Source organism: Dama dama, chromosome 13 (genome assembly GCF_033118175.1).
Source record: "Dama dama isolate Ldn47 chromosome 13, ASM3311817v1, whole genome shotgun sequence".
Classification (NCBI taxonomy): Eukaryota; Metazoa; Chordata; class Mammalia; order Artiodactyla; family Cervidae; genus Dama; species Dama dama.
In genome coordinates, this window is record NC_083693.1 from 54,896,156 (window position 1) to 54,910,692 (window position 14,537).

Consider the following 14,537-nt stretch of genomic DNA (forward strand, 5'->3'; position numbering starts at 1 on the left):
ATTATAAACAGTGCTGCGATGAACATTGGGGTGCACGTGTCTCTTTCAGATCTGGTTTCCTCAGTGTGTATGCCCAGAAGTGGGATTGCTGGGTCATATGGCAGTTCTATGTCCAGTTTTTTAAGAAATCTCCACACTGTTTTCCATAGCGGCTGTACTAGTTTGCATTCCCACCAACAGTGTAAGAGGGTTCCCTTTTCTCCACACCCTCTCCAGCATTTATTGCTTGTAGACTTTTGGATAGCAGCCATCCTGACTGGCGTGTAATGGTACCTCATTGTGGTTTTGATTTGCATTTCTCTAATAATGAGTGATGTTGAGCATCTTGAAAGATGTAATTCTATAAAGTCAGAGACACTAGCTGAAATCAATGATGAAGATAAAATATGAACTCCTTTAACCTTGTCTATGTCAAATAATACCTAAGTTGTGTTGTGTGTTCTACAATAAGAGAATCAGACAAAGGTAGAAGAGTTTTTGGAGATTTTCTTTCTCATTCTCCTCTGAAAATGTTCAGTTTAACAACCTAGAAAAAGGATTCTGATTTTTGTAAAGATATTTTTCCTCCCAAGGTGACTGCATCTAGCCCATCAGAAATCCAGAGCAAGTTGAAATAAAGGCCTGGAAATATTTTCAAATGGACATCTCCCACTGACGATGAAATTCCCTCACTCCCCATTAACACTCTATAAAAACATGAAGAATATCTTCTAGGGCTCTGAACTTAGAGACGGACCTTCCCAAAAGACAACTACTTCCACCCAAACAACTGGTCCTCCTTTCCTTCTTGTCAGCACTGCTTGCTGAGAATGGCCATGTTTGGTCTCTTAATCAGACCTTGATGACGGGCTGACATCACTGCAAACGTTTTCACTTACTCTTTGGCAACACTTAAATCCTTGCCAAAGGTCAGTCAGTAAGTCAGAAAGCATTGTTAGTGCGAGGCTGGTGGAGAGGGGTGTGTGACTGTCAGCTAGCAATCTATGGTGATGACAGGAGGGAAATTTAGGAGCTGAAACCATTTTAAAGGTCACTCAGTGTACAGAACAAAAGATCTCTAATTTAGAAAAGGAAACAGAATTCTGGGACATAGAAGCATCAGGATGCTGCTGTCTGAGTTCTCTGAAAATTCACTATCCGCACCTTGCTTGCAAAGACCACTTTACAAGCCAATACAGCTTAAACCAACAGCTATTTTCTTCAGCAGCAGTGCGAAATAATCTGGCAAATAGGAAAGCTAAATAACGTACCAGTGGTTCAACTGCCTGTTTTTTAAATGTATTTTTCTGAGGTAACATTGATGTATAACACTGTATATGTGTCTTACGTACATTATTTGTCTACTTCTGTATACACCACAGCATGCTTACCACCAAAAATTTAGTTACCATGCATCAACACGGAGTCAATTCCCATTACCCGTTTTGCCTTCCCCACTGACCCTTCCCTTCTGGTAACCACTATTCTGTTCTCTGTGTCTGCATGTTTGTTTTTGTTTGGTTTGGTTTGTTCCTTTATTTACTTTGTTGGTTTTTTATATCCTACATATAAGTGAGATCATACAGTATTTGTTTTTCTCTGTATGACTTATTTCACTTAGCACAGTACCCTCAAGGTCCGTCCATGTTGTTGCAAATGGCAATAATTCATCTTTTTAAATGGCTGAGTAGTATCCAAATGAATATATATATATATATGTATATATATATATATATATATCACATTTTTATTTTTTAAAAAGATACTTCTTCAGTATTCTTTCTCTTTACCTTTCATTTAAAAAATAACTTTATTTATTTATTTTTTATTTATTTATTTATGCTTGGCTGTGCTGGGTCTTCACTGCTGCATGGGTTTTTCTCTTGTTGCAGCAAGCGGGGGCTGCTCTCTAGCTGCAGTGCTTGCAGACTCTTCGCTGCAGTGGCTTCTCCTGCTGTGGAGCACGGGCATGTGCAGGCGTCAGTGGCTATGGCTCCTGGGCTCCCTAGCACAGGCTCGATAGTTGTGGCACAGGGCCTTAGTTGCTCTGCAGCATGTAGGCTTTTCCCAGATCAGGGATCAAACCCATGTCTCCTGCACTGGCAGGTAGACTCTTTACCACTGAGCCACCAGGGAAGTTCCTCACATTTAAAAAAATTTTCAAACTTGAATTGCTAAATAGAGTTTAACACTCTTAGCAGAAGCTTTCAGTGAAAAGCTATTACATATATTGTTGTTGTTCAGTTGCTCAGTCGTGTCCGACTCTTTGCGGTCTCATGGACTGCAGCATGCCAGGCTTCCCCGTCCTTCACCAACTCCCAGAGTTTGCTCAAACTCATGTCCATTGAGTCAGTGATGCCATCCAACCATCTCATCTTCTGTCATCCCCTTCTCCTGCCTTCAGTCTTTCCCAGCATCAGGGTCTTTTCTAATGAGTAGGCTCTTTGCATCAGGTAGTGAAAGTATTGGAGCTTCAGCTTCAGTATCAGTCGTTCCAGTGAATATTCAGGACTGATTTCCTTTAGGATTGGCTGGTTGGATCTCCACCACAAAGTCATCAGTTCTTCGGTGCTCAGCCTTTTTTATTGTCCAGCTCTCACATCTGTACATGACTACTAGAAAAACCATAGCTTAGACTATAAGGACCTTTGTAGGCAAAGTAATGTCTCTGTTTTTTATTATGCTGTCTAGATTTGTCATTACATATATACTTTATGACTAAAATTTTGGGAGTATAATATACTAAATCTTTGATAAATTATATTTAAAAGGAACATGAATCATTAGAGGTTAGTAATAGTAGGCCCATGCCTGAATTGAGATCGTCTCTTTTCTCTAAAACAGGAGAAGGCCTGGGAGAACACAGTGGCTTCAGTCTACTGAACACCACATTCTGGACCTGGGTTGATCACTTATAAGACTTGTCAGAGAGATCTGCTATAGTTTTACTCTCCAAACTCTCACTGGCTGTGTTTTTTTCTTGTTTTCCTTTTTTTCTGAGCTAAAGAGGACACTTGTTCTGCCATCATTAAGAAGCCCAGGCAGGCCAGGGCTGAACTCTGCCAAGTGGAGGCAAGAGCAACAGGGACCATCTGCTTTCCCTCTCATCACCACTTAAAAACAAGGGAGAAGGGACGTAATATACAGCATGGTGACTATAGTCAACAATATTGTATTGAACACTTGGAAGCTGCTAGGAGAGTAGATCTTTAATGTTCTTACCACACATAAAAATGGTAATTATGTGAGGTGATGGATGTTTTAACTAGTCTTATTTTGGTGATTATTTTGCAATAAATGCATGTATCAAACCATCATGTTGTACACTTTAAACTTACGAAAGTTTATATACCAATTATATATCTCAATAAAGCTAGCAACAAAAGAAAACAAAACAAGGGAGGTCCAGCAGGTACCAGAAGGGGCTGCTTTGGTAAAGTGAAAAGGCTAGAAGAGAAGGTACTCAAAGGCACCAGGAAACTCATCACGGAAGGCACACTGCACTTCTAGTTCCCACTCAAGAGTGAATTCACTTGGGTAAATCAGTCTTGCAAACCCAGTCAACACCCAGTGACCTACACACAACTGATTTATACTATGGATTCTCTGCATAGGACCCTGGGATATGGTCTGTAATTATTTATCTGAGTGAAAATTCTGCATTTGTAAAGTGGCAGAGTCCACAGTGATACGTGACCTCCACGGGATCTGTCGTCAGCTAAGAGGGACCAGCCGGAGGATCCAGAGACCTGAGGCCGAGAATCACCTGCTCCGCTCCAGCTTGGCCACCCTGGGAAGGTGAGTGGGTTTCTGCTGGCTGAGAAGTGGGGTTGAGAGGAGAGAGAAAAAGCAGCAGCAACTGCTGGGCCTTGTGACGTTGGAATTTGGCTGAGGTGGTGAGGATGCTGATTGCTCAGATAACCACAGTTTCTGGTAGTGGGAAGAGTTATCTCCTCCACCGTCTCCTGAGATCTAACACTTCCCCCAACTTCCATGTGCGAGCGAGAGACAGTTTCCAGACACCATTTTACTTAGAGGGTTTCAATAGGAGCAAGTCTTTCTATTTATAGCATTACTTTAAAAATCACCTGGCCCTGTTAGACTAGGTGAACCACTATAAAAAAGGCAGACCCACCTAGACAACAAATTAAGCTAAAGACCTTGGAGTGAGTCTGCCTGTTAAAAGAAAATGTCCAAGTCTTACTCGGTTATTGTTGCTTTCGAGTGTAGACATCCTGCTTCCTTTGTCTGTGTCACAAGCCACTCATTCCCCTTCTTAATGAAAACAAGAGGGAGTGATTATACCTCCTGGGGCTGTGCCATTTATGCCGTCTGAAAGGCACTTAAACGAGTGGCACATTGTCTCACACATCTGGAGTTTACCAAATTAGCCAATTACGCTGGAGCTCATAAAACGAGGCCTTAAATGTCATTTAACTAGAAAATATTATAATCACCAAGTGGTCTGATTGTAAGATGATACTTGGGGCAACATAGGTGGTTACCAGAAAACAAATCGTGAAACAAAACACAGTTCAAATGCCCCCCAAATGCAACCACATATTTTCTACAGTAATACTTTCTGAGGAATACCATATTTCTGAAGGCACCAGCAATCAACATGTTTCTCATTTGAAACTAAGTATAATCTGACCTCCTTATTTCCTAGTGATTTGCCTTGGGCAAACCAATGCCCAAGAATTTTTCTCATAAGAAAACTAAGGAATAAGCAGAAGGAGAGGAGACTGATGGAAAGCCATGAATTCATCAGAGATATGGCGCTCTCTGCAAGAGGTGGCACAATGATTAGATTAGGAGTCTGGAGTTGTCAGAGGTTTGCGGTGCTGTCTCAAAATCAGCAGGATTTGGTTGACTGAACATTTACTGGTCTCTCATACTTCACTTGATGGAAGAGATAAAAAACTGCTTTAAATTGCTATGTGATTTGAGGGTAGGAATATCAAAGGTTTTAGAAAAGCTATTTAAAAATTAGAGGTTTATACACTACTTCCACATTGTCTTCTTTTCATTTAATAAACAACGAACTTTGGGGTTTAGTGAAAGGTGATACAGTGTAATGGAAAAACCATGGTATGTCACTAGTACCTGTTTGACTTTGGGCAAGTTAACTTCTCTCATCATCAGTTATCTCACACAAAATACAGAAATACATAATGATGCTGAGTTGTGTTGAGACTAGTGCTATGTTGAAATAAATATATTAAAAAAGTCCTTAGCACAGTGTCTGGTACACTGAAGAAAATAAACATTATTTTCACATCTTTCTTTACCTAGGTCACCAGAATATCTTAAGTTCTGTTTAACTCCCTTTTCTCTTCATGTCAGAAAGAATGGCCACTAGGTGCTTTTGTTAGGGGAACCGCTGACTGAAACTGACTGCCCTGACCAGTTACCACAGTAATATTTGCATGAGTTATCTTACAGGAGAAGGTTCTGGTAAGGAATGTGGAACTAACAAGCTACCACCAACTGGAAGAATTTGGGAAAGGTTAAAAGGAGAGAGTAGACTCCAGTCCACATGTCCTACCAACCTCCCAGAATCCTTCTTGCTGGAATCCATCTTGGCTGAGTGAATACATGCCACCAGGAATGACCCTGAGTCAGAGTAATTGACCAGAGAGAAACCAAAAACCAACCTGGTTACCATAAAACCTGGACTGTGAGCCACATGAAAGAGCAGTTTTCTTGGGTTCCCTGACCCTGCTGCGCTCCACCCGAGTGCCCCTTCCCGGTAAAGTCTCTTGCTTTGTCAGCAATGCATCTCTTTGGACAATTCATTTCAGGGTGTTAGATAAGAGCCCACTCTCAGGCCTTGGAAGTAGTCCCCCTTTCCTGCAATACTTTCAGAGAAGAGTAAGGAGGTAGGCAGTCCTATTTGCATTTATTTTTTTTTTTTAAGCAAAATTTATAATCCCTTCATCCATCTGGAAACATCTCAATCACTCTCTTTAAAGGAATGGTAAGTACAGCAAAGACTAGAAGAACACTCATGAGATACTTTGAAACAAAAGAAAATTAGGTATGATGTCTGAACGCATGGTAAATAGAGATACCAGCTACTCTTTTCCAGGGGAGTTTACAAAATGAAGATTATTGGTTTTGAAGGCACCTAATCAACTAGGCTAAATCTTTGTGTCTTCGGGGTTCAGGATTACAGTAGATGGACCTGTTAGTCTATTTTGCCAAACCAGAGAAAGATGAAAAATCACAGTGAAGATAGAGGTGCTCTCAATAGTGACAAATTCCTTCCCTGTGAGTTTTCTACAATGATGGCCTTTTTGGTAAAATCTAAGTAAATAAAATCTAAGTAAAAACCTAGACAGCATATTAAAAAGCAGAGATATTACTTTGCCGACAAAGGCCCGTCTAGTTAAAGCTATGGTTTTCCCAGTGGTCGAGTATGGATGTGAGAGTTGGACCATAAAGAAGACTGAGCGTTGAAGAATTGATGCTTTTGACTGTGGTGTTGGAGAAGACTCTTGAGAGTCCTTTGGATTGCAAAGAGATCAAACCAGTCAATCCTATAGTAAATCTATCATGAATATTCTTTGGAATGACTAATGCTGAAGCCGAAGCTCCAATACTTTGGCCATCTGATGGAAAGAACTGACTCATTGGAAAAGACCCTGATGCTGGGAAAGGCTGAAGGCAAGGAGAAGGGAATGACAGAGCATGAGATGATTGGGTGGCATCATCGACTCGATGGACAAGAATTTGAGCAGACTCTAGGAGTTGGTGAAGGATAGGAAGGCTGGTGTGCTGCAGTCCATGGGGTTGCAAACAGTCAGACTTGACTGAGTGATTGAACTGAAGTGAATACGATGATTCCACGTAACAGAAATTCTTACTTAGAATTTGGAAGGCTTTTCAAAAGAAAACAAATTAACTTCACCTCTGTAAAACTGGGTTGAAAAACTATGCCTTTAATAATAGCACAGTGTATTTATACTTTAAAAAAACCTTAGAAGCAGTAAAGGGATCCAGATTCATGTGATTTAAATTTAGCTATTGTCTCTTAGAAATGTGAATTCTGGTCTAAGAGGTGGGGAACTGCATCTCTAAGAATGGTGACAAGCACCAATTCACTTTCTTAGAGTGGAGAAATGGGAGACTGTGCAGATTCTAAGTGCATTAAAAGACTTTAATGTTTTTAAATAACAGAAAAGGATTAGCTTTCAAAACTTCTAACTTGCAGGGGCTGGGATGAGGGGTTAGATAAGAAGAATGAAGAGAGATGAATTCTCCTAATTATGTAAATAGTCAAATTGACTAGCACTAGCATCTCTGTAGGCCACAGACCAAACTGGCCTCTATGCACCTGAGTGAAAAAAACATCTTTGAAAGCAGAGTGTACTCTAAGAGCTAACTAAGAAAATAAAAAGGAATTGTTTTACTAGGAAAAAAATTCAACACAGCATGTGTTAAAAGGTTTTCTTTTTTCTTTCTTTTTTTTTTTTTAAACTTAAAGCTATAAAATGCTCTTGCTCTGTATCAAAAAGCAGCTTTTTCTTTTGTATTTTTACAAATATTTCCATCTTTAAGACAAGAGCTTTCTGACTTTTGTTAACAATGTATCCAGATCTAAAGGATTACAGAAAGAATGTCAATTTGCTTTAGAAGCAATTAAACGTACAGTTGAGGGAAAAGGCCAATTTTACTATGCAAGGACCACACATACTGTATGTTTGTTATATTACTTGATATCAAAGCAGAAACATCCAATTCTTCCTAAAACACACTTGAAATGAAGAGTCTGGCTAAGGAACTCCCACATCCAATTCAGAGATATCTGTTACTGTTTACAAAACTGGGTAATGCTGACACTATTGTTTTATAGGAAAGAGATACTTTTACTGACTACATAATACACTATGGTTTCTTTAACTTTATATATATTTATTGGGTAAAATGAACATGATTTTGATCCTAATCGCCATAAATGCAGGTATATTATCAATGACAGGTACCACATCGCCAGAGGAACAGCAAGAATTTGCTGATTCTCTGTCATTAGATGACCTCAAAATATTTAACCAGCCTTCATAGCTTCAGAGGAGGTGGTCAGTAGCAAGAATTATCATCTTTCTTCTTCATTTTGCATCATCATGATGTTGGTGTGATGACTTTCATTCATTTGTTCAGCATACCTTTACCAAATATCTCTCCTTAGTGCCAAACACAGGCATAGGGAATACGAGGGAAGTGAGACATGGCCATTAGCGAAATGTATTATTAGGGTGGGAGAGGAGAGATAGAAAACAAGCTCAGTAAATTAGGGTGGTGCCTGCTATATAACGGACCTGTGCATGGGGAATGAGACTGGAGAAGAAGGGAGGCCATCCTAGGAAGGGCTCTGTACACCTAATAAGGAGTTTAGACTTTACCCTACAGGCCATGTTTTTACATATTCCTGAAATACTCTAAAAATAAAATAATGAAAATAGTATGGTACTTGCATAGAGCTAGAGAAGTTAATGAAACAGAACAGAAAATGGAGAAACCAAATAGAAAATTTAGCTGATAAATATGTGCAAGTTTAATAAAACAAACAAACTGGCATTTCTAATTAGTGAATAAGGAATAGAATTCTTAACCAGTGGCATTTGGACAGTTGACTAACCATTTGAAAATAAAATTTGATTCCTATATGCCACACTGCACATTAAAAACAAATCTCAGATTAAAGATTCGAATGTAAATGTTTATCTCTTGGAGTTTGAGGATATTCTTTTTTAATGTGCCATCAGATATCACAGAGGAAAATAGATATAATCACAAAATCACAATCTTCAAAGATCACAAATTTCCGAAAGGTTTAAGATATTATAATTGTAAGACAAAGAGCATTCATGTCAATGTATGACAAAACCCACTGAAATGTTGTGAAGTAATTAGCCTCCAACTAATAAAAAAAAAAAAAAAAAAAGACAAAGAGCAAGTTAGGAGAAATATTTGTAATTTACATAATAGTTAAATAAATTAATAAAAATTAATAAAAGCATCTAACCTATGAGAAATGGGTAAAGAACACAAATATGCAATGCATGGAAAAATATGACAATGATATAAAAGTATGCTCAACCCCAGTTACCATCAATGCAATTTTGTTATGACAGTTTTCTTTTGTATCTGTTAGATTATAAACAGGAGATGCACATGAGTAAAAGATATATCAAATAATGATTGATATTGTCCAGTGTTTGAGAGACTGTGGAGAAATGAAAACTCTCAAATACTAAGTCAGTACATACTTTTTGGAAGACAATTTGGCAACATATGTGATATAAGGTGTGCATATCATTTGATCCTATAAGTCCATAGCGGACAACTTTTAAAAACAGAAATTTTAAAATGTGAAAAAGTAGTATAAGAATATATACTGTACTGTTGTTTAATAGTAAAAATCTGGAAACAACCTACTGGGCCACCAAAGGGGATTAATTTAGCAAACTGCAGTATGTAGATAAAGAAATTACTATGCTGTTGTTCAAAAGGACATATTGGCATGGAACAACATCAATGACATACGTTTAACTGAAATGAACAATCAGCAAAACAGTATCCCCAGTAAATTCTGCTAAGAAAGATAGTGAACTACAGAGGTTAGGAACATGGGCTTTGGGGAAAAGTTGACTTGATTTGAGTCCAAGATTCATAATTTATCAGATATGTGAAAATTAACCTTTCTGAATCTTGGTTGCTTCATCCGACTAACTTGAATGGATGCTCACAGGACCTACCACAAAGAGCTATATGGAAAATTCCTAGTGCATAGTAAAGGCTAAATATATACTAATTGTTATTATTACTGTTATCGTTTTGGTATAATTATTATTGTCAACCAATTCTCTTATGAAAACAACTGCAAAATGCAAATCTAAAATCCTTTGTAAAATTATTTATGCTTAATAGAATCTTTACCTGAATCTATACATCAAAGACCATTTTAGTTTATGTAACTAAAATATTCTATTTATCTGATCATCTAATGGACAGGATGATGAACTTGACACATTAGTTTTTGACAACAGTATGTTTTGATAGAATATTCATAAATCAGAATGCAAATAAGGAACACATATTTAAGAAACAAACAACTATCACATTTAGACATTTCCAGTTATAAGAACTTTGAAAAGCTTTAACAGCACAAATTGAAAATTGTCCTATAGTCATCAAATTATTTTTAATAAAGGATATTATTAATATCCTTTTCGAGGTAGTTATCATGTGTGTGTGAGTGCTGGGTCACTTCAATCATGTCCAACTCTCTGTGGCCCCATGAACTGTAGCCCCCTCAGGCTCCACGGTCCCTGGGATTCTCCAGGCAAGAATACTGGAGTGGGTTGCCATGCCCTCCTCCAGGGAGTTTCTATCATATACATATTTAATTTTCAACTGTATTATCAAGAAAAACATGCACAAAAATAGAAAAACACTCTTTTCAATATTTTTCCCTAATAAGACTAGGAAAAGAAATCATTCAAAATGAGAAAATTTGTTATGTAGTAATATATTAAAATGTCTACATCAACACAGAGATTGTGTGAAGAACCATACATACCCTTCTGTGCGCAAAATCATTCGAAAGCTGTCTCCTAAGCTTTTATAACTGTTTGGATCAGTTGCACATCTCTGAATCTGGAACCTAGAAACAAAATCAAACAAACAAAAAAAATCCAAGTTAAAGATTTCACCAAATGGCTTTTCTCAGTTTTCAAAGTCTTAGGAGACTCAGCCTTTTCAGATTAACCTAAAATATTCTGGCTTTTGCTATAGATTTTACTGATTTATTTGCCTTATATAATCTTTACCTTATTTTTGTAGCCTTTAAAATTATGATATTTCTCTGTGCTTTAATAGAACTGCAAAAAGTGTGTTTTTCCATCTGTTTCTTAGGCAGATGCACCCTGAGGCATTTATGCTTTTTTCCTTTGTGAAAACCACATGCATATGTCATAGATTGTTTTAATGTATAATTCAGAAATCTGAAGATGCATATGAAACAAATAAGTAGCTCTATTTCTTATCTTAATTAATGCTCTTTGATGGTAATTTAATACAAAGGTTAAAAATACAAAGCAGCTAATATGGCCTAACTTTGATCCTGATTATGAATTTGGAATTCATTCTGGCAGACAGGAGCCGTTGTTTGGAGGAAGAGTTCAGGGCATACCGTGATGCCATTTACTACCATGACTTCATGATGGAGCAGAGTTGGTCATTAGGAGTAGTTCAGATTACCTGGACTTTCACAGAAGCACAGTGCTCCACATGTAGTTTGTGTGCAATAAACAAAATTTTTTTGTTTTCTTCTTCTTTTTGGGTATGAGCGTGCATCTCAGAATTCTAACCTTCAAAATGTGGAAGTTTCCAGTACGAAGGTCTTAACTTATTATCTTGTATCTTACCGGGGGGTTGTTTTTAAATGAGATTTATGACAAGTGCTCTCATTTCCCTACATCCTGGCTCCTCATTTTTGGTTTTCTTTAGTCTGCCTGCCCCTTGTGTTTAACTTCCTTGTCCCAACTCTAAGGTAAGGCCCTTCCCCCTTCTGTACATCCCTCCACAATTTTAGCAAGTCTTTAAAAATAGAAATTCTCAGATATACCTCTAATAGTGTCTACTCTGAGATGTTTTTCTCAGATTGTTGGATTTATGACATGATCACAACTTCTACCTCTGAGAGTGATTTATTTTATAGTTCTAGGCCCCAGGGAATTAAGCTGAAAACTAACACATACATCACAGAAAAGAGAGACTATTTTGCTTTGTTTGAAGTGGTTGGAAAGAACAGTATATGATAAGACTGGCAAGTGAGGCTGGATTACATTTGAGTTTGGAAAGTGGAGAGTTGCTGAATGTGATTGTGCAGGAGAGCTGCCATCCTAAGATGAGGGAATTGATTCTTCCAGTAGATTACTTGAAACATACAAATTCCTAATAAAATTATTGTCTGATTGGGTGGATTAGAATGGGAGTATGGAGGGCAGAACAATGATGAAGGCAATTATGACAGTCTGGGTGAAGATAATGATGCCAGAATATGAGTGGAGGTTAAAAGAAGTGTCATAAAAGAGGTGAGCTTGTTGGGTGATCCTTTTTCTCTTTAAATCAAACTGGTTTTTTAAATGATACATTTAACACAATCCCCTCTTGATCCTCATCAACCCAGAAAGCAATAACAGTAAGTCCTAGATTCAGTATTGCCCAAGTCTGCATGTATGTGTGATTGGTCACTCAGCTGTGTCCAGCTCTTTCTGACCCCATAGATTTGTACGTGCTCAGTCACTCAGTTGTGTCTGACTGTTTCTGGCCCCACTGTAGCCTACCAGGCTCCTCTGTCCACGGAATTTCCCAGGCAACAATACTGAGCAGGTTTCCAATTTCCTTCTCCAGGGGATCTTCCCAACCCAGGGATCGAACCCATGCCTCCTGCATTGGCAGGTAAATTCTTTATCACTGAGCCACCTGGGAAGCCCTGAAGTTCATTAACCTCTGTCAAATTCCTTTCTAGATGCTTTTCTCCCAAATTACCAAGTTTTTTTTTTTTTTTTAATATTTGCCATATGAAATAAGATGCTGTGGATTTTATAAAAACCCAGGGAATTATCCTCACTCTTGAGAAGCACAATAAATAAATGAGAAAAAAAAACAACTGATAATATAAGGAAAACTATCCAAAATGTCAAGTAGCATCAGCATAAGTTGCCCATGTGTTCATCAGAGGGAGCAATTACTGCTTTCTGCAGAGAGTCAGGAAGGATCTGAGTAAGCAGAAGGGATTGAAGCTGCTCTTATAGGATTCAGAGAGGCAAAAAGAGTAAGAAAGAGGAAGCATTCCAGTGGGGAAATGAGAGAGGAAAAGATGTCCTCTTAAGAGATGTGAAGGAAAAGATCTCCTACTACGACAACGTCCTCCATTTCCTGTAGGATAGATGTTTCAGCACCCTGCTGGTGGCATTCAGCTGCCCAGGGTGGGTGGAGACCCGAGCAGGTTAGAGGATGGTGTTTATGAGATCAAGTCAGCAACCAATATAGAGCATCTGGCTTTTTCCTGCTCCTCAGCATTTCAGCTAACTCTGTGGCCATCTCACAGTCATGTGATCAGTCCTAGAAGGAACTGTGAGTCAGCAGAAGGACCAAAGTAATCCTTTGAATCCTAATGGCAAGAAAATCGACCTTGGCTCCTCTCTTACTGATGGGGTTAGAGAGATCAGCTTTGTCTATGATGTCTGCGTGTTCCAGTAATCCCAAGGTCTGTCCTTTCTTAGCTTATGCAAAAATAAAACACAGAGTACAATTATTTCTTAAATAACTAGTTATCTAACTTGGCTATTGAAAGTTTAGTATTTCACTCACTGGTTGCGATTTCTTTCTTTTTTCAGTATCCAAACAGATATTTCCAATACACTATTCCCGGTTAATGAATTCCTGAATACTTACTACTAGGTACTCCACTATTTGGGGCATTCTGAAGGAAATTAGACATAATCCTGCCCTTTAGAAGCTTATAGTTAAGTGAAGGAGATATACAAATAGATGATTACCATATGCAAGGAATAATGTTTAGGAATATATTTTGGAGTATCACATGTCAGCCAATGAGTTTTACTAGTGCTGAATAAACACTAGTATTACTCTTAGGGGAGATGATCTCCCATCTGTGGCCAACTTAAAATATTATAGTACTACACAGAAACATTGGAGGGAAGAAAGAAAATGAGAAGTATATATTCGGGCTAAATATATGTGATTAAACTTTGTGTGTATGTGTGTCTTAGTCACTCAGTCGTGTCTGACTCTTTGCAACCCCACAGACTGTAGCCTGGATTCTCCAGGCAAGAATACTGGAGTAGACTGCCATTCCCTTCTCCAGAGGATCTTCCTGACCTAGCGATCGAACCCTGGTCTCCTGCATTGCAGGCAGATTCTTTACTGATTGAGCTACAGGGAAGTCCTGTGACTAAACTTTACCCTCCCACTTCAAAACTGGCAACAAGGACAGTTGGTGGAATCTTTGAGGAGTGTTCCATTTAGAAGCTATCTGTCTGATGAGTGATGCTGTGATCATTATAAACAGGAGTGGCAACATCAAAACAGTATCGCATGAGGAGGAGAGTCCACAGGCTATGTTGTAGAGTAGTGCAAAAGGATGGGCAGACATGGTAAATACTAAGTCCTCCATCAAACCTCCCACCATTCCTTACTCTCCTGAAGCAGCTGGAGGTCTCATTAAGCAGGCTAGGGCAAGTACAACTGTCCCTTCTACTGCACATCTCACATATTGGCATGTCTACTCTCTGCAGAGAAGGTCCATGCTGCATTTAGTTCCACTACACATGACTTATTCTGATCACAGAGTTATCAGTTCTTCTAAGGAATCTGTTTCAAGTCGATATAATTACAGTGCATTTTGGCCAATCATGTAAAATAGCAATTTCCTTCTTCCTTTCCATTACATTTCAGCAACTTAAAAGGTTTCTCTCTTGGATTGAGGCTTTACATCAGCATTTCCCAAGCTGCATTCTGTGCTA

General features: G+C 38.4%; 1 protein-coding gene across 2 annotated transcripts in view; it reads right to left on the reverse strand.

Moving 5' to 3' along the window:
- Nucleotides 1-14,537, reverse strand: part of SLC25A21 (solute carrier family 25 member 21) — a 503,486-nt gene that overhangs the window by 137,606 nt on the left and 351,343 nt on the right. For both annotated transcript variants that reach the window (XM_061159188.1, XM_061159189.1), the window contains exon 3: nucleotides 10,565-10,648. In XM_061159188.1, coding sequence (XP_061015171.1) covers nucleotides 10,565-10,648 — 84 coding nt within the window. The remainder of the gene's footprint in view (nucleotides 1-10,564; nucleotides 10,649-14,537) is intronic.